Source organism: Pinus tabuliformis, chromosome 6 (assembly GCF_031772625.1).
Source record: "Pinus tabuliformis cultivar Carrire ecotype Pingquan chromosome 6, CPIR1, whole genome shotgun sequence".
In the NCBI taxonomy this organism is placed as follows: Eukaryota; Viridiplantae; Streptophyta; class Pinopsida; order Pinales; family Pinaceae; genus Pinus; species Pinus tabuliformis.
The window spans coordinates 193,219,512-193,239,874 of record NC_142292.1 but is presented as its reverse complement, the minus strand read 5'-3'; the positions used below and the strand labels follow the sequence as shown (position 1 = coordinate 193,239,874).

Here is a 20,363-nt window from a genome sequence, read left to right as displayed (position 1 = left end):
AGACATGCACACAAGAATATAATATTGAAGTACAAAGTGCAAGGTAACAGGTGTTCTCAGGATAATACTTTAGAGCAATACTAAAATTCACAGGTCATCTCATCCTAATGGCTAACATGCTTGAAATCAACATCTTTATGAAATACGCTGTTTAGTTGGAAATAACAAGAGAGTATTTAGGAACTTCAAACAATGATTGTTGAAAAACGCAACAAGGAATTCTCAATTTGATTTTGCTTTGTTTACATTAAGAAAATTCGAATTTCCACATCAGCGGACAACTTGGATGTAGTTAACTTGTGTGACATGGCTTTTGTCACCTAGTTTACTCAGTAAATTCGAGTTGGAAGAGTTAGAGTTCAGTTAAGCATGCGTGATTGCTAATTTGTAGCAATCAAAGTTAGTTATCTCAATTTGTTTTCAGTTAAACTAGTTCCAACTGTTGGAGGAACTAGTGGAAGGTCAGTTGTGTAGTGGGACTTCAGTCAAACTCAGTGATCATCCAGTTAACTGATCAATCAGCCCAAAATAGCTAGTGCATGCAGATAATTCGAGTTACCCAGTTGAGGTGAAGATTCCAAGGCAGTGTAACATCAGTTGTAGACTATTCTAGAGTGTATAGGTGTTGCATGCAACTTGATGATCAACCCGAGGAATTGCGCAATCCATTTTGGAGAAATTCCTAAATAATAGGGGCCTAATTTCTCAAGGATTTGTGCAAGGAAATAGGGGCTCAAGTAGAGGCAAAAATTGACTAAGTCTGGGTCAGAGCTTCTTAGTGAGCAGAGAGATAGGTTATGCACTTGCAGGTTGTGCTCAGTTGAGCAAAACAATTGTAATACATCTCTATTCATCAGATTAATGCAAGCAGACATTGGGGTTTTTTAGCAGTTTGCTTTCCCCGGGAAAAATACTATTTGCATGTGTGTGATTTCTTATTGCATGTCTGATATTTTTGTTCTAGATTGTGAATTACTTTCCACAGAGTAGTAGAGTAGGTTTGTGTCTTGTGATTTTGATTAAAACTTCATGAGCAGTTGCAAATCTACACCATAATTTCTACAGTGATAATACTTCACGTTCAAGGAGACATCATTCTTAAGTTTTGAACATTTCACATGTAGTATGCTTTACATGGAGACCTTTTTCAAGTACTTTAGTGAATCTGAGACTTTTCAGCCTTCTACAGTGGACGAATTAGAGAATTATTGTGCCTCTTTTCAGAAATCTCTTCTTCAGATTCATAGGTAAATTGAACAAGGATCACCTTTCATGCTTCGGATTTATATCCTTGCTGGTAAGACTTATTTTCCAGGCCTCAAACCCTTCAATTTGTGATATGCTATGCATAGTAGGAATTTCAGTAGCCATATAAAGATACTTCAAAATTTTATTTCATATGATTACTTAGGTCTTCAACACTTCGTTCCAGCCACTTTTGGTATCAATCCTTCTTCTGCTAAGTTAACCGTTTGACTGAGATTCGGTCTATCACATAAATTCAGTCCTTTACCGAAATTCGACTGAGAGATAAATTCATCCTTCGCTTTGGATTTCGTCCTCTTTTTCTCAAGAACCTTGGTCCTGAGGTTTCTTCAAAAGAACAAATTTTCTTCCATATGTTTGCACAGAGGTTTTCAACATTTGAGACTTCTTGATGATTTTTGACCACAAGTTCAAGATTTCTCAAGATGGTCTTTTGAGACTGTGATGTTCAAACCTTGAACTTCAGTAGCCATATTTCTGAATTACAAGATTTTTTGCTACTCCTTAGAACTCTGATGCTTCTTCAATAAAATTCATCATTCAATACTGTGACATTGGTCCTGAATTTTCAATCTACAAAAAACAACTTAACGTTGAAATGACATACTGAGGCTCTAGGATGACTTCCTTCTGAGATTCGGCCTTATGAGATATGACTTGAGGCTTTAAGACTTTCATTGCTGATGTCTGATCTTTCTTGTAAGAATATAATTAAACTTCTGCTTCCTGAAAAGAGACAGAGGTATCTTCTGAGATGTGATTAGGTTTTCCAGAATAATTTGACCTCTGATCTATCTTTGACCTTCTTGAATTCAAACTGGATTATCCTATTAGGGTTAGGGCACAGACAAACTTTGAAGTTACTCCTCCAGAAATTAGATTGTCACTCAAAGACTGCTTTCAAATCTCATGCTCTTAATCCATGTTGAAATTCGTTTGCAAAATATAATTTCTGATTGTGATAATTACTTGTGAATGATATCTATATATATATATTTCCTTTTAGCATTTACTTTATTCAGTTATGTCATCAAGCAATTATACATTCATAAACATAAAGAAAGTAGAGATCATAGTACACAAGAGACAATAGACACCAGAGATTAACCCAGTGGCCAGGGCAAAACTCACAAGGGGAAAACCCAGCAATCCTTTCCTTATAGAATCTTTGTCAATAAGAGAAATCCAAGTCACATCTAGCCTGACCAGTAGTCCAAATGCCAAGTCAGCCCTCCATTAATATTCCAAACTCTGCCACAATTCTGTCAATAAGTCTGGTCACAAGATGCCATATTCCTGCCCTTAGATGTCACATCTTACAGAGAAGGAGTGCCTCTGAAACTCGCATAATCACAGAAGAAATAGTGCCTCAAATAGTTCGCATTACACAGAGATGTTATGCCTCAGAAGTTTGCATTACACAGAGAGGTTATGTCTCAGACAGCTCACATTGCACAGAGATGTTGTGCCTCAGACAGGTCGCGTATCCACAGAGAAGTGTTCCTCAGAAAGCTTGCATAACCACAGACAAGTGTGTCTCAGACATCCGAATTTCTCTTCCACAGAGGCTGTGAGTTGGTTTCCAAAATTGGAGTGATAATGCCAATATAGTTGTTTGTCCATGCAAAAGGGCACGTCTCTCGGGCAGTCTGACTTGACAAATGGAGGACCGACTTGACCATTTGATTTTTTTTTTTTCTTTTTCAAATATATAAATTTTTCTTTTGAGCATGAAACCCATGCTACAAATAAAATTCTTTTTATGACCCAAGCATATTAAATATGCTTTAATAAATTTACAAATTGCAGAATTACATAATGCAGACTGGTACTAGTTACAAAATTCAACATATCCCACTGGCGTCTCTGGTTCCTCGATTCAAATATGTAAATCTGAACAGAGTCTAAGCACATGTTTCTCTTTTCTGTCTTCCTGTTTCGTAGACTTTGTGAATTGACATTCCAACTTCATTAATATATTGAACCTTGAAGAACGATATACAGCTTGTGTTGGAACTTTAACAGGTTCAGAACCTAGTGAGAACTATATATGAATCGTGCTATAGAGTAAGAAACTAGTAACTGCTTTGTATCAGTTCTTCTGCCTGCCTTTGATCTGACCTTGTATCTTTCAATATTATATGCTCTGTGATTCAACAGTTCAATCCTCAAATCAGTAACTTCTATATATTTGTTCAGCCTTTTTGATTTGACATTTTATGGGTTTATAGTCTGAAGTGTAGCAAACTCTTGTATATGAACAGGGAGTGAGATTTGATCCCGAGACAGGAGCAACTCTTCACATTGAGCTTGCAAGAGCAAATTCTCGAATAACAAGATCGGGAACAGGTAAGAACTGTTTCCACTGTATGGTTTTAAATATTGCTTTAAAAAGATGCTATTTAGTATTGTGTACATGAGCAAACATGTGAGCATGCTAGTGCCAGAACTAGGGTTATGTTGAATATATCTTTAGAATTTTGTATTAATATTAGTTGGCAAAGTTAGGAATCAGCATTCCTTTTAGTTAATGTGGGACAAGCAGAAAAAGAAGTAGATTAGTTAAGCATTTTCAGGTTTTCTATGCAGATGATGGAGGCAATGGACTTTATGATAAAAGAATTAGTGGACCAGTTGGTGTGCCGGCGATATTTGATGACGATGGTATGCCCATGTGCACTTATTGATGTCAAGTTGTGAGATCATGAATTTATACCAATGTGACAATATTTGGCTTGGTGAAAAAATCAGTGAGTCAAGAGAGTAAGAGTTTGAGTTCAACTTGGTAAAAACTTGGGAGAAACTGTGTTAATACAAACAGGGCCTACTGACCTTTCTCCTGTCATTTAGGTTATAATATTATATAAAGATCCCACTGAATTTTCTCCCGTCATTTGGGCTATATAAACAGGGCCCACCAAGTGTCTGACATGTGAGTCAGATTCGTTGACCTTTCAAATCCCTCGGTGTGTTCTTGCAGCTCAGCATTTGAACTTTGACCTGCAATTGACTCAATTGAAACTCACAGCTAGTGAGTCAGACTTGGTGGCAGTGAATTTGACTGATGGCCAGATTAACTCAGCCCATTTCATGCTCCAAGCCTTGTTGGATCCATGAGTGTCAGTTTAACTTAGTAAATTTTGTAGCAAGGTCTATATTGTGGTTATTTTGTAACATGTGATGATGTGTTTTGAGTCTGCTGAGGATGGATATTAATATGCATTTGCAGTATGCGCTAAGTTTGCATTGGTGGAAACTTGTGACTAGTAGCAAACCAGAATAACTTTTATTGTGGTTGGAATAATTTGTGCAGTATTTGCTGTTAATTGTTTCAAAATGCCTTTGCTGATGGTTTGCATTGTTTGCAAACCTTACTAGATGTCACATGAACGTGTATTGGTCATTTATGCTTATTTTTACGTACAGAAACGTACTGCAACTCTGTCTACAATGTACATAATTTCTTATACATCTTTACACATGTTTGTCACAACTGCACACACACAGGGTTGGGTGAGACTATGAAAATGCCAGGTTCAAGCGACATTGTGCAGAGGTTAGCTTACACTTTCTGAAAGCAATATGCATTCCTGGAAGTAATTGAACAGCTATATGAGACTCATTGTTTTAATATTTGTTCTGGCTATTTGTATATTGCATTCCACTAATTCTCTGGTTCACCCTACTTTAGAAGATAATTTCTTTTGTTGTTGTAGTCTCTGTAGCATTTTTTGAATGCACATTTCACCTCATGCACTTATTTTTGAGTGTTCAGTGGTGGAGCAATGGGGGCTTCGCTGGCTGGTGAAGGTGGGAAATCTGGCACAGCTAAGGTGAGTATGTCATTGGTAAAGCTATAAGATTGTTGTTTAAAATCCGTTTTTGATTGTAGTGTTACTAAAATAATATCTACCAGTACTTGTAGTGAAGTAATCTTTTGGGGTATTATTTATGTAGTTTTAATTTCATTCTCGTAAGTCTTAAAGTGATCATAGGTAAACTCTCTAAATGTGACATTGTGACCTTAACACTTGATCTGCTATAAAATGTCTGCCTTGTGGGGGGCTGCTCCAGCCCCGCTTCAACACTGTAAATCATAGGAGTAAAGCCCCACATCAACACTGTAAATCCTACGAGTAAAGCCCCACTTCAACACTGTATTATGAAGAGGAGTCAAGCCTAATGTTCATTTTAAGAGGAAAACACGAGGGCTACAAAGTCATATTTGCTCAGCTGCATGTGTAATGAACCACTTGAAACATACCCTCAATATAAAATTTGATCAACATCATTAGGGACAAAGACCATTAAAGTACCACCCTGGACCATATTTAATGTTCGGGGCACAAAAATAGTTCACACAAACCTTGCCTTCCAATGTCTTTCTAGTTTAGGATTTGTAAGCAAGTTAACACACTTGTGTTAGGGATGATTATGCCTTTAGCCCTCTTCGGTGCTTCCAGCCCCCAAGGGGAATGGCACTTCATAGTTACAGCCATCAATCCATAGGTGCATGTGAGGAAGTTGGTGATGGAATGGTCAAGACTTCAAGGAAGATGGTAATAGCCATGGTACCAGCTGAAGGAGGTCTAGCATCTCTAAATTCTATGATGAGAGGAGGGAGTAGTCGTGGAGGCATGAGTTATCCCTTTCCTTAGCATGCCTTTTACTTTACTGATTTATCTTTCTTCCTTGCATAGCTTAGGAGACCCAACTTGCTTTATGCTTTTTCAATACTTCTTTCAGATGTAATAGTTTCTTGCTTATTGGGGTTGGGATATTCAAGAGTTTCTTTATTTTGATAGAGCATGGAATGTTTAGGAATTGTGTGATGGCTATGTTACCCACCATTTTGTGGGTGATATCTCTAGGTGAAATTTGTTCTCCAAGATGGTCCTCAGCTGACAGCCAACAACCCCTTGTAGCCACCAACTAGTTCGTTATGCCACTTCTCTGCCACCTGAGCCAGCCATGTGGTCCCTCACCCATCTGTCATGATCACATGTTTGAAGGTGGGCATCCTGAAGGTATGCCTTGTCATTTGGTAATTGATTATTGTAGTTTGCTTATCATGGACACTTCTGGGCATGGATTAATGGGGGATTCGGTGGAAAGAATGGGCTAGGTCTGTGCTCTTGTCCCCTAGACCCCTTCTGGATATTAACCTTGCAATTTGTCCCATGGGATCTCTTTTATTGACCATTTGGCTTTTGGGATGGTATTTAATGGGAAACCCTGATTTTGGTTGTGTGGTCCCGCTCCTTCATCCACATATATTGACCCCTTTCCACTCATTATAACCCCATTCATCATTTCTCCCACCTGGGTCCACATTCCTCCACTGGGTCGACATAGGGCTAGCTCTCCTCTTCCCCTTGCCCACACCTTGGGTGGGGTCTAGAATGATGCCCCAGAGGTTGATGCAACTAAAAAGAAAATTAAAAGCATAATTGGCCACATTCAATAGGAAAATGTACCACAAAGTGCAAAAGATGGCCGGAACAAACACATTTAGCACGTGGGCAAAAGCCCATACATGAGCTCTACCCCATCATCATGGCCATCACCTTGTTTCCTATAGGCTCTGTGAGCCTCCATAATATAGGATCCCATGATTGTCCGAACCCCTGGTGGGCAATAAACAACCCTACCTTAAAAGGGGTTATCCACTGCTATATCTCACACATCATGCTCTTAACCTTTGAGTTCTGAGCAGTTAATTAAAGAAAAATAAAAAAAAGGCAAAAGGCATATAAAGAAGTGTGGAAAATCAAGGCTGGGGCACCTCATGTATCACGATTGCTCCCTCCTATACATTATATACCCAAGTGTGGGCTTCCCTTCTACTAGCTACCCTTGTACCCCAGCATGTGGCTCAGAGCTGCCCCTTTTCATTTCCTACTCTATCCATCTCTTTATCACATGCCACCACCTTTTAAAGGATGTACCTTGGACATATTATTTAGAAGTAGAAACCACCTAATGGGATACTTGGTTAACCACATTTGGAACTTGGAGACATTAGCACCTGCCAAAGCCCATCATGGAAGGGCAGGCCATTATGAAGTCCCCACTTGTGGTCCATGGTTTGTAAGCTCTTTTACTCTATTTCCTTGATGACTTGTTGTATTGGAAGGCTAGGGGACACATTGGATCTTATGCAGAATTGCAGGTGGCCTCCGTCTTAGCTTTGGTCTCCCTATACGAGGTTCTAACCCTCCAAAGAGCTACATTGGCACATGTAGGGTGTGTGTTGAGAGCCATGGGCCTCCATAGCAGTAGACAACACTCCATGAAACCCCCTATATGTTCAGAGATTGCTCGAGGTTCACCTATTGGACGAGGAAGATGCACCTGGTTCACTTTTGCTCAACTTGCCCCATAGTTGTACCATGCACTTGGCAAATGACCCATGACTTGTATGCTGATGTGGCATCACTTACACCATCATTTGAGGCTTTATAGATGGTCTACAAGCATCTTCGACTTACTTGGAGACCCATGAGGTCACTAGTGTGCCCTCACAACCATTGGGAGCACCACAAGTTTATTATGTGGAGAACAAGGGGCCAACCTCTTGTCCATTACTTTTGGAAGTGCAACTCATCATTTTGGCACTTATGGACTTTATCAGGGCTCTTAGAGAGCCCAACGACATGCATTACTGATCATTTGACCTCTTGGGAGGCATATTATTTTATTTATGAGCTAGTTTGGTGGGCTTGTCACCAACAGATAGTTATTTGCACATTATTTTAGTTGATGGGCTAATGTAGGCTCAAATTAGTTAATTCACACTGCTAATGAGTGTATAAATAGGAGAGACGTGAATTCATTTGTATTATCACTTTGGATTGGATCATTCTTCTCTCTTGAGAATTTCACACTTCTTTTTTGGAGGATGAATTGGAGCATGGATGAATTTTGAAGTTTGGATTGGATTATCTTATTTTGGAGCTTCTTAATTGTCAAATTGTTGATGGTTGGATATGTTTTCTTACATGTAAGAACACACATTTAATTCTATTCTTGTTTTACTTTGTCATATGCATTGGAATGGGATTTTCACTATATTAGGGCTAATTGCTGCATTGCATAATTGCGAAATTGTGGAATTATTGTTTCTATATAGCATCTCTCAATGTATGGGCCATGTATGTTGAATGAAATCTCCTAGGGATAATTCTACCATTGAATTTATCTTGATAAGCCATCTCTTTTTGCAAAGCGAAGTATAAAGCTTTGAGGTCACTTCTTCTTGCCCTAAAGGCCAAGCGAAGTAGTCCTTGAGGCCTCCTTGACCAAGAAATGAAGTCCTTTCTCATCATTCTCCTAGACTCCATTCTCCCCAAGGGATTAGGCACTGGTCTACCAATAGGTGGTCACTCAAAGAACCATTTTTCTTCACCTTTCCCCTTCTCTTCTAGGTCTAGCCAAGTTGGGTCACCTAGGGCATCACTTTCCCGACAAAGTAGCCATAGAAAAAGTTTGATCTCCTAGCCTCTACTGCGCTGGTGTGTCCTCAAGGTCTCCTCCAAATTTGAAGAAATTCCGACGGTGGGATTGTGAGATATCCCAAGCCCTAGCTCTGAGATCAAACTTTGCCCTGGTGTTCCCTAGGTTAGTACCTCATAGGATCAATTTGACACTTTTAAGTGGAAATGCTTGTTTTGATTTTTTTCTCCTTCCTTGTCTGGGTTAAGATCATGATTGGTTGCTAGACTTTCTACCTTTAGCCTAGGTTGGGTCCACTTGGTCTCGTGTGGTTTGATACCTTTAAAAAGTTAATTCTTCAAGAACCACTTGGAAAATCAAGTTCAATAAGGATTTTAGGGATTGGGAAAATCCTTTACAAGCATATTCCTCTAACCTAGCCCTTAAATCCTCACCTCCTTATCATAGAAAGCTTTGTACCTTGCTTAAAGAGCAAGTAATCTCCATCCTTAACCTCCTTCTAGGAAAAGGATCATTAAGGTCACTTCACATCCATTTGTTGACTCATCCTTCACAAGTGACTTTCCATATACCAGGTCTCCTCCCATCGGTGAAAGTCCGTAAAGAGTAGGGAGTCTTAGCTGAGGTGACAGTGGGATAAGTCTCCATTATTGCCCTTGACCTAGCGGTTGTCCCTTTAGGAGTCCCTTTTAGGTCCCCTGCTAGTTTGAGCGGTAACAGGCTAATGAGGGGGGTAGAGCTCATGCTAGGCTTTTACCCATGTGCTTACTATGTCCCAACCATATTTTGTATTTTTCTTATTTGTGGCTTCATATGCTTTTATCTTTCTTTCAGCTGCATCAACTTTTTAGGGAAAATTTTCGAGCCTTGACCCAGAGATGATGATATAGGATGCTAGTCCCAATGACAAATGACAATCAACCCAAAGAATGGATGTGGATAAAATAAAAAAATGGAAGGTGGCAAGTATGGACTACCTTGGGCACATTACTTCAATCAGTTCCTCCTATTAGTGCCCCTCTCGAAGGAAGAACCCCAAGGGAGGTCACACTAAACTATTGGCAAATGATAACATCCCGGTTGAAGCATGGGAACAAGGGTGCAATCTAGAGTAATTAATCATCCAACTTGGCCTATGTTCCATGTTAGTATTGTTTAAAACATTAAATTAAAGTATATGATTACATATATGGATAGTTTACCTTTAGAGAGATGAGCCACCTTCCTTCAAAATGCATGCCAGATGGTAAAGAGTACTAATCGGAGCATAGGTGGAGAGCTTTGATGTAAAACTATCTGTGGGCCATCATACTGTTGTTGGCTGGTTCACTGATCAATGGGAAGAATTTTTTTTCTCCTATGGGTTACCCATTTGTGGTGGGTAACACAACCTTTCCTCCATTTCTATTTCATTATTCTTTAAAAACAATCTTCATCCACATGTTGTGAAAGGTGATTTTGATGCTTTTTCTTGTGAGAAAAATCACTACCAAATACAGTGGCAATTCATTGTAGAGTGTTAATGGCCTTATGAAGTGATCTCGTTGAACTATGATGAAGGGAAATCACACCAACAAAATACTTTCTAAACATAGGATCGGGCCTTTGATGAAGATAACAATCTTCCCTTTACTTTAAGAACGACTAATACACCCAACATTCATGATAATACAATGCTAGGAGGCCTAGGGATCAATTTGGTAACTTGTGATGGAATCAAGTCTTTAACTGTGCCAAGTCTATTGCTAATCTAATTTGCACTTTACATGGAAATGTTTTGAAGTTCTTGAAACAGGTACAATTGGAAACATTACCCCCCAAAATGGAAATGCCAAGTGAAACATCATTCATATATATATATATATATAACACCTTATCTTTCAAGAAAAAAAAGAATGAAACACATAAATGACATTTTAGAAGGAAAAGTGAGACTATATTAACTCTCATCGATGATTACATGATGAAAAATCCAAAATTATCTTTTATAATGAGGCTATAGATCCAAGATTCCAAAATCAACCTTTATACATGACTCTATACATCTAGAACCAACCTTTATATAGTGGCTATATGTGTAAAAAATGATATAAAATATGAGCTAAAGACAAGTACAATTACATATCCTGATAATCCTCATTGTCATCCTTATCAACAAAATTGGAACAAGGTGCTTGTTCAATAGAACTAGAGCATGGATTGATTAAAGATAAATTAGTTGGTGGAGTGAATAGAGAAAAATTAGTTTTTGGAGTGATTAAAGATAAACTCTAGTGGTATATTAATTGTTTTTCAGCCATAGAAGGGCCCCACACACTTCATTGGCGCTTGAGTGGGTCTGCACAAGAAAAAATAGTCATGAAAATAGGGTAGATTTGGGCCTAAATGCTGCCGAAATGTTTCGGCAATGCTTCCAAATAAGGAAATACCATACAAGCATTTCAACATTTTTGGTCATTTTTAGCACTGATACGCCATGTTGGGGGTTGTTTCCAACAACATAGCAGCCAATGAATGAGTTTTTAGGAAAGGAGATACTTGGTATGCCCATTAGAAGCAAGAGGTTGAAGTGGTCTTCCAACCTAACGCCATTGGCTTAACTTCCTAAGCAAACTCGATTTGGAATATTTTCTTTCTTTTGTCTTGATTAGAAATACTCAATTTAAAACTTAAATGGAATACTTATTTCAGCAACCTTTGCCAAATATATTTTGCATGGTTGCCAGTCAAAACAACTTTATTTAGGCTTTTGTTGTGATTGGCAAGTCTTCTAAGAAAGGACAAAAATACAAGTTCATTTGGGCACAATTAGCAACCGTACCATGTTCGGAAAATAGGGAAAATTCGTCACTTTCAACAAGTCAACTCAAGTGTTAAATTGGCTAATCATGCAAATTTATAAGCTAGGGCTACATTGCATTAAACATAAAAACCTTTGGAAGATTTTAAAAAGGGCATTGTTGGAAATGTGTGTCAAGAATGGAGTTCGTACTCAGCGGAATGTTGAGAATATCTGGGATATGTAATTATCCATTATTGGACAAGTAATATATTTATATAAGAATGTTGATTGTACAAGAGATATGATATGTTATGGTTACAAATGAGGGCCTTGTTTATATACCTAGGCACGTGCCTTTTCATAAGGAGTCATGTCTTTTGGGACATGCCCTTTTATAACTAATTATATTTTATTAATTATTATTTATGTTATTTTATATATAATTATGTTCATAACATTGCCTTCCCCTTTATAAAAGCTTTGTCCTCAATTTTTTTTTTTTTTTTTTTTGTATGCCATAGGAACCCAACAACTCACCTGACACATAGCTACTAGTAAACCTCTGGGGGTCTATGACTTGTCCTCCTCTCTGTAAACTGGATGACAACCGGGGGGATTTGAACCTTGGATCTCTCAGTTTTCACATTACTTTGATCACCAATTGAGCTGCCCCCCGAGACTTGTCCTAAAAAATTATTGATGAAAAGGCTTGATATATTTTTCTGTCTCGTGATGTCTTCTCATCTTTCAGAATTCTTGGAACTGTCATCTTCGATGATACAAGATGATATGAACTTTTGAGTATGGTACAAAATTGTCTTACTGTGAAATGATCTAACCATCCCAAATTAATGTTTTGTGGAATCCTACGGTTACTGGAAACTTGGGATGAATTGTTATCGCAAGACTAGATTATGGTGACATCGTTATATTTTGGAACATAAATCACTTGTTTTTGGTCTGAGTGATATGGATATGTAGACTGGTTGAGATGTCTATTTTTATGATTTGGGTGTCGATAAGGAGTTCTTGTGATCTGATTTCCCTTTATCTTGTTTGTGGCGATTTCTTGATTTACTTGAGGTATTTGATTTTCTCCATGTACAAAAGTCACTTGGTTAATAACTAGATCTTCACTTGAAATTTCCTTTGTTTGAACTGTAACCTCTGAGTACGTCTTCACTTCAATTGGGCTGGGATCTCTTTGAATCCTGATATTAACTGGATCAGTGTTTGTTTCCTTTTCTTCAACATACTCTGTTATGTGTGAAGACTTTGATGCTTCTTTTCTGATAAGTTCTTCAAATTTGTTCTTCAATGATTTCTTATCACCTTTAAGCTTCTTGATTTGCATGAGTGTATTTTGATTATGATTTCCAAGACGTAAGAGTTCTTCAACTTCTGACTCAAATTTATTTTGACGTTCAAGCATCTCATCCTTTAAAACTCCGATTTGTTCTAATAACCTTTAATTAAGGTTTTGTAAGCACAAATTTTCTTCTTCCTTCTCTCGAGACATTCCTTTTCTTGTCCTAATTTTTTTTGGTAGCATTGAATTTCTTGACCTTCTCAAATAATTTTTTACTATGGTCCCTTAGACGAAAAATTTCCCCATCTTTTTCTGTTGACTCTTGGTAAAAGTGTTCTTCGAGATCTTTATATTACTTTTCCAATGTCTTGTTTTTATGTTGAGTTTCTGCAAGTTCTTTCCTTAATCTTTTTATTTGTGTTTGTGTATTACCTTGATATTCTTCCATAGTAAATAATTTTCTAAATGTTGGACAACATGTTTTGCAATTTAAAAAAATCAATCGATACTCAAATTCTGTTTCACAAAATGGACAGTTACTCCAAAATTTTGACATATTTATGGAACCCATAGTTCATGGTTCCACTTATCCTCCAACTCATCTCTTTTATTAAAATAAATAATACCTTTATATTTCTACTCTATTATATATATATGAACTTTTATTGATATAATAATATAAATTCCTTTCTTTCCCCACTAATTATTATAAAATTTATAATATAGATTTTTCTTTCTATATTTATATATTTATTTAGTTATCTATTTTATGAAACCTTTTGATTTATTGTATTGTTATTAAGTAACTTAGATTTAAACCTTATCTAATTATGGAGCGCAGACGTCTTATTATTTGTTGATGGTCATGATGGTTCACCGAAACATCACCATCCCATTCCATTTTCTTTGGTTGACACTACGCTGGCATAAATTATTAAGTCAACAATTGTGTTTGGATTATAGCGTGTGTGGAATTTATGGCAGCTTGGATGCATACGATGCTTGTAATGCGACTACACCTATGCAGATTGTTTTGTTTAATCCACTGTTGGATTCATGTGTACAAATTCTCTTTTTCTAGATAAGAGACACTCATTTCCTTTGGTTTTCTAGAATTATTATTTTGGTAGCTAGAATGTTAGAATTATTGGTCGAATGGTTATGGTGTTGATACAACGATGACAAATGTCTTAGTCGATGGCGGTGGCGACGAAGAAGCCGAGTGTGGATGGTAGTAGCAGTTCTATGGCATTCGACTGCGGATGACAATGGAAGCTCTATGGCGTCCCGCAATGGTGGCGATTGTGTTATCGTACGCCCAACAACGGTGGTGATGGAAAATATGTTGGTGGTTAGGGTGGTGGTTGCAGGTTGCGATGTCCAACTGGTGGTAGGGGTGTGAATGTTGTGGTGGCTGCGGTTGCAAACTCTTTTTTTAATAATCTCTTATTTATTTATTTATCTCAATCAACACTACATATGCCAGTTTTCGTTTGTCTTGTATAACTCTTGATGGATAGGTCTTGAGGAGTTATGGGACCATGTTGAGGAGGTCGAATGAATGGAATTGGATTGGGATGCTGAAGTCCAGAAGTGGTGTAAGGCTTTGATGCCTGGGGTTGTGTACCTTGGTTGTGGAGGGAGTTGGACCAACCTTGTGAGATGCCTGACGTCATTGAGTACTGGACCGGATGCTCGCCATGGGGCAAATGAGGTCTAAGCCCTGGGGTGAGTCTTGGGGCTATGGTATACACTGATGAGGATTTTTCTTATATCTATATATATATATATATATATATATTTTTTTTTTTTTTAATTTAATTAATTAATTAATTAATTTATTTTTTTCTAATTTCCTTTTTTCCTACATTTTTTTTAAATATATATAGATATATATGTATATGTTATTATTATTTCTTTTAATGGCCAAAAACTTGATGACAGAATGGAGAACCTACAAAAAGAACTTTGTGTAGCTAATAGCCTTAATTGCAACGATAACGAACTTGATGGAGGGTTGATAGCCAAAGGTTGGGATCAAAGAACAATGCTCTGATACCAATGTAATGAACAAAGTTCGTACTCAATGGAATATTCCAAATATTTAGAATATGTAATTATCTAGTATAGGAAAAGTAATATATTTATATAAGAATGTTGAATGTACAAGAGATATTATATGTTGTTGTGGTTACAAATGAGGGCCTTGTTATATACCTATGTAGATACCTTTTCATAAGGAGTCATGTTTTAGGACATGCCCTTTTATAACTAATTATACTTTATTAATATTATTTACGTTATTTTGTATATAATTATGTTCATAACAATGTGACGCCCCCAAAATGGAAATGTAGGGTGAAATGTCATATATATATATATATATATATATTATTTTTTACAAAATAAATTAATAACACATTATCTTGCAAGAAAAAAAATGTGACACAAATGACATTTTAGAAGGAAAACCAACACTCATAGATGATTACATGATGCAAAATCCAAATTTATCATTTATAGAGGAGGCTATACATTCAAGATTTCAAAATTAGCCTTTATACATTAGATTATACATCCAAAATAAGCGTTTCGGTGGCATTTCCAATTTAGGAAATGTTGAAGAATCTAGGGCAAAGTAGTGTAAAGTGATTCTTCGTTACTTGATAACAATTTGTGATGCACTTTGACAATTTATCTTCTTCTTCTTATTAGTGTGTGTGTTTCATCAAACTGCTACCAAAACAAAATAACAAGAACACAAAGTTTGGCTCTCTGCCAGGGACAAAACCTCTCCACTCTTGAGAGGAAAACCCTTGGTAAGTTTTCTCTTATTGAAGCTTCTTATTTGAACAACTGCCAAACCCTAGACCCTTGACTAGGATATCCTCCAAGCATAAGTCAAATCCTTCCTCTTTCTGCACTATAACTTCTAGCACATGGACCTTTGTCTTCTGGCACTTTGTCTCCTTCCGGCACTTCTTTCTTCCTTCTATATTAAGTAGGTATGCTAGGAGAGATACTTTTACTTAGTGATATCCTTCACCTAAGGATACTCACTCCTTCTCTAGATCATCCGAGTTCCTTTTGATGTATGGTAGTAGGCTGAGTGTGACAACACTGCAGCCTTAATCTTTGCACGTGTGAGGGTCCTAGTTGTAGATATATGGCTCCTTCTAACTTCGCTTGAGGTCCTTCTCTCTTCGCTTGGATAGGAGGCCTAGTAAGCCTATTTAGAAGCCCAAACGATGATGGATTTGAGACTGTTATATTACTGCTGTTGTGACCACAGAGGTGACTCTGTTCCTCGCATGTGTGACTGTTTTTCACCCTAAAAATAGTCCCTTTGACTTCGGCTTTGACTTCTTCTCCTTCGCTGCACTAGAGGCTCCTCAAACTTGTCTTCTTTCCACCTTTTCTCGGTTATGCTTCTTCGCTGATTTCAGAGCTCAATGATGTGTTGTATGAGGAGTGGACAACCTCTATAAATAGAGGTTTGTCCCTCCTTTTCAAGCCGACTTGACTGTTCATTAGGCTGACTTGATAATTTCATCATAATTCATCTTTTATTCGTTATGCAGCTGCTTGGAGACTTTGTTGAGGCTAGGAGAGGATTTGACTTGACTTGGAGGTGTTCCCATGACCTTGTACATTGACATACATGATGTAACATGCCCTCAAAGGGTCTCATCATAATTACATTTTGACTTTGACTTTCTAGAGGCACTTTAAAATGTGCTTGACCTATTTTCAATGAGCAAGAAACTCATTGACAAATAATATAAAAATAATTTTTCTTTTCAAATATCAAAATTACATTTATGAAGACCTAGCCTATTTACATTTCCTTCAACATTCCCTCTTAAGTTTTAATTAGGGAGGTATTCATACAACATTAAAAGGTGTTTGGCTATTTTCAATCTTGAAGAATTCACATAAGAGAAATTGGATTTGCAGTCCATCTGTTATAGCATCATATCTATCAACATTGTCATAGTGCAAGGCCTTGACTAATAACTCCATCTCTTCATGAGACCATGAGCTACAATGCTGTCGAGACCAATGATTTAGAGACACCTTCATCATTGTCTCTCAAGGTACATACCTACCCGGGTGTTCTCCGAGTATGACCTTCTAGGACTATTCTTATCTTGGGTTCCCAGCCCTCAAAGAATATCGGTCCTCTTGCCTATGCTTGTCTTGGATGCCCTACACATCCTCAAAGAGTATCAGATGCCAGATGATTACCTAATCCTCCCATTCTTTCTTTTAAGTGAAGACAAGAATGTTGTGTCTATCTTGTGTCTACATTTCCATTCATGGCCTTCATCTAGACATACGACTGTTAGTGCTGGTCTAGTGCATGACCCATGAAATGGAAAAGCACAATTGTCACTCCTTTGTAATCAAGGGTGATCCAAAAACTCTCTCTTGATCAGGGACTTGTCAGAGCTCCCTCTTAACTGGGGACTCTTTCCTTCATCAACAGCTTTTTCTTCGTGGGTCCTTCAGTTGCTTGATCTCCTTCCTTTCTTGATGTCATGAAATCTTTGTTCGAACTTCTTCTAGGTAGGGGACCATCCATCGATCACTTTCCTTCTTGGCTTGTCATGTCATTGCTTCGTGGAAAGTGACTATCAGGTTTTTCTTGTCATCTTGGCTACTCCTTTGTCATCTTGTCCATGCTTTGGAATACTCTTCTCATGGATGCTTCATGCTTTGACCTAGAAGCCCATCATGACTTCATCCTGATATTGCTTCAACATTGCTTTTCCTTTTGTTGGATGGCTTCTTCTCCACGACATCTCTGTAGAGTGGAATCAATTATCTGCACCTTTTATATCTCCAAGGCCTTCATAGGTGTCAAGGGTCCTTTCTTCCTTTATCAGAGTTGTCCTGCCTTCTGATGCAGGAGCATTTAGACCTAGTTAGCAATGTGATGGTATGATCACATGTTGTGGCTAACAAAGGGTTGGAAGACAAGAGATTAGTTAATTTTATTAATTTAAATGTATGTGAGTGTTTTATTTGTTGTCAAAATCTGAGCAGAAAAGAGTATAAGTCGCTGATTGATCCTCCTTGCATGGAGATTAGACCAAACAGTTAGATTATCTAGTTTGAATAGGATATGAGGGATTTGAAAGCTTAAATTAGCATTTGTTTGAGAAAAGAGTGGAGTGAAGAGATTCTTTAGGGAAGAATGAGAGATTTCTGGATCTAAACTAAATGGGTTCATGAATCCGCATTTTGTATAAATTGTAATCTTTTGGAATGAGTGAAGGGGTTAGATTCAGATGGAAAGATAGGATGGATGAGCGAGGGCAGAATTGAAACAGTTGAGTGTGACTGTTTCTTCTGTAAATATTTATCAATATGAATATAGTGTGGATTGTGTATTTCTTTGTGTAATTTAGTATTGAGTGTGTTTATAACTTTTAGTCTCTGGATTGAGGATCTGAGAATTACTATGTTTGTTGATACTCAGAATATAGGATAAGAGTGTGTGTTTTGTATATAATGCAGAAAACTGGTTGATGTGGATTATCCCTACCAGATTAGCAGACAGAGATTGAATGAAGGAATGAATCATCATTGATCACAGGTTTGATCAATGATGATCTATTTGTGAGAAGATCGTAAGTGTTCTATAATGAATGTGCATGCGGTTTAATACAGGAAACAGACCCGAAACATCAAAAGACTGAGTTGATTGATAATTTGTGAAGAAACCCCAAAATAAGTTAGGACCGTTTGTTGGCTGGCAGATCCGATGGTGAACAACAACTGTGGGGGTAGGAGAGTACGGATTTCTTGATCGTGGTTGAAGCCCCGCACTCGCTCCTAGCCGTTGATCTCATATTCAAACTCTTAGATCACAGTCGATTGCGGGGGTTAAGCCCGTTTTTAAACCATGTGCTAGTTGAAGTCCCGCAAACCGTAGATTTGATGGCCTCTTATATCCAACGGATATTGCGTCATAAAGTGATCAAACTTTAATTTCAAAAACGGACCCGAAAATCTATACATCAAGGATTTATATTCCTTATCGGCTCTGTAAGAGTGGTCAAAGTCGGTGGAAAAGTCGGACCCGATATGTTATCAATGCGGGTTAAATCTATTTGAGATCCGGTCGGATGCGGTCGAAGTGGGACCAAGCTCATTGACAGGTTATATCTTTGTTTTTCGTTGATCGGGTGTATAGTCGGGTTTTCTATTGTTTTGGGTTTTGATAATTTGATGGGGTTTTGTTAAGTTAAGTGAACAGGGATTTAATTAGTTTTAATTCCGAATTTATGAAAGGGTGTAACCTTGCTTCACTTTGGAGGTTATGTGGGCATAACTCATAGGTCCACATGGGATTTTTAAAGGATGTCAGTTACGTGGCAGCACCTTCTTTCGGGAGATGTCTTCAAAGTATCTTGTCAGATAGTGATTCTCGATGATCATGGTGTTCTTCCACATGCTTGATCTCTTTCTTCATTTGCTTCTTATTAAATAGATAGGTCAACCATCTAATGCTTCTTGTGAGAGCATTCCTTCATTGCTCGCTTCTTGGACTTGTCAGCATTTCTTCTTGCTTCTAAGTCAGCTATCTTATACTCCTTATGTGAGCATATTCTTTTGTTGACCTTCATTGCATTCTAGTACATGCCTTTGAGCATGTTCTTAGTGAAAGAGATTCTTTCATGCTAGATCATGTTATAGAAATATCCTATGACTCAATAATATACAAATGAAAACATGACTTAAACTTTGATGCATACATACCTCATCTTGATTCTCCTTTGATCATCCTTTGGTGTGGCCCTTCTTGCTTCATCTTAGCTTGCCTGCATATCATCCTTTTCTTGAATCCCATGAATGGGATTCCCAATGAGACATCTGCCTTGGTTCATGAACCTTCTTTTGAAGATTCCATCATAGGATCTTAAAGATCCTTTCCTAGCAAATGTTTCTTTTCCTTTGATGATGGAGGTCTTCTAAGATACTTAATTATGATCAATTTTTTCTTTCATCATGGATAAGGTCCTATACTAGGTATGCCTCTTCTATATGAATATCTTGAGCTATATCTGCCATGCTCCTATATTCTAGAAGATATTTTCACCCATGCATGATTTATTCTTATTATAAATGCTACATCTTCATGAGTATCTAGAGCTCTACCTTGCTTCTAGATTCTAGAGGATGGTTCTAGCCATGCATTATTATTCTATTTCTACATGCTCATATACTACTGAAACTTTGAAAGAAGTCTAGAAGTAAAGAGTTTGACCTAGTCATAATAGAGATCCGGAGGATCTTCCTCCTTTTGCTTCTTTCTTTCTTCTTTCATCTCTTGAGTTATGTGAGCTTCTTCCCTCTTCCTTTTGTTGTTGTTGTTGTCCTTCTTAAGCTTAGGACAATTCCTTTTGTAGTGTCCATATTATTGGCATCCAAAACATTGGATTTTGGACATGTCTTTGTTGTTTGTTCTTTGTGGAACAAATTTGCCAAATTTACCCTTTCTTTTGGCCATGGTAGCAAATGCTTGCTCCTTTGATCCCGCAT

At 37.5% G+C, this 20,363-nt stretch overlaps 1 protein-coding gene across 5 annotated transcripts in view; it reads left to right on the top strand.

Moving 5' to 3' along the window:
* LOC149258117 (uncharacterized) overlaps window positions 1–20,363 on the top strand; it is a 233,480-nt gene that overhangs the window by 116,582 nt on the left and 96,535 nt on the right. For all 5 annotated transcript variants that reach the window (XR_016256778.1, XM_089414698.1, XM_089414696.1 and 2 more), the window contains exons 3-6: window positions 3,531–3,615; window positions 3,856–3,930; window positions 4,774–4,822; window positions 5,042–5,099. Coding sequence is in view for 4 of the 5 variants with exons in the window: in XM_089414698.1 (XP_089270824.1) it covers window positions 3,531–3,615; window positions 3,856–3,930; window positions 4,774–4,822; window positions 5,042–5,099 (267 nt within the window). In the remaining variant the exon portion in view is untranslated. The remainder of the gene's footprint in view (window positions 1–3,530; window positions 3,616–3,855; window positions 3,931–4,773; window positions 4,823–5,041; window positions 5,100–20,363) is intronic.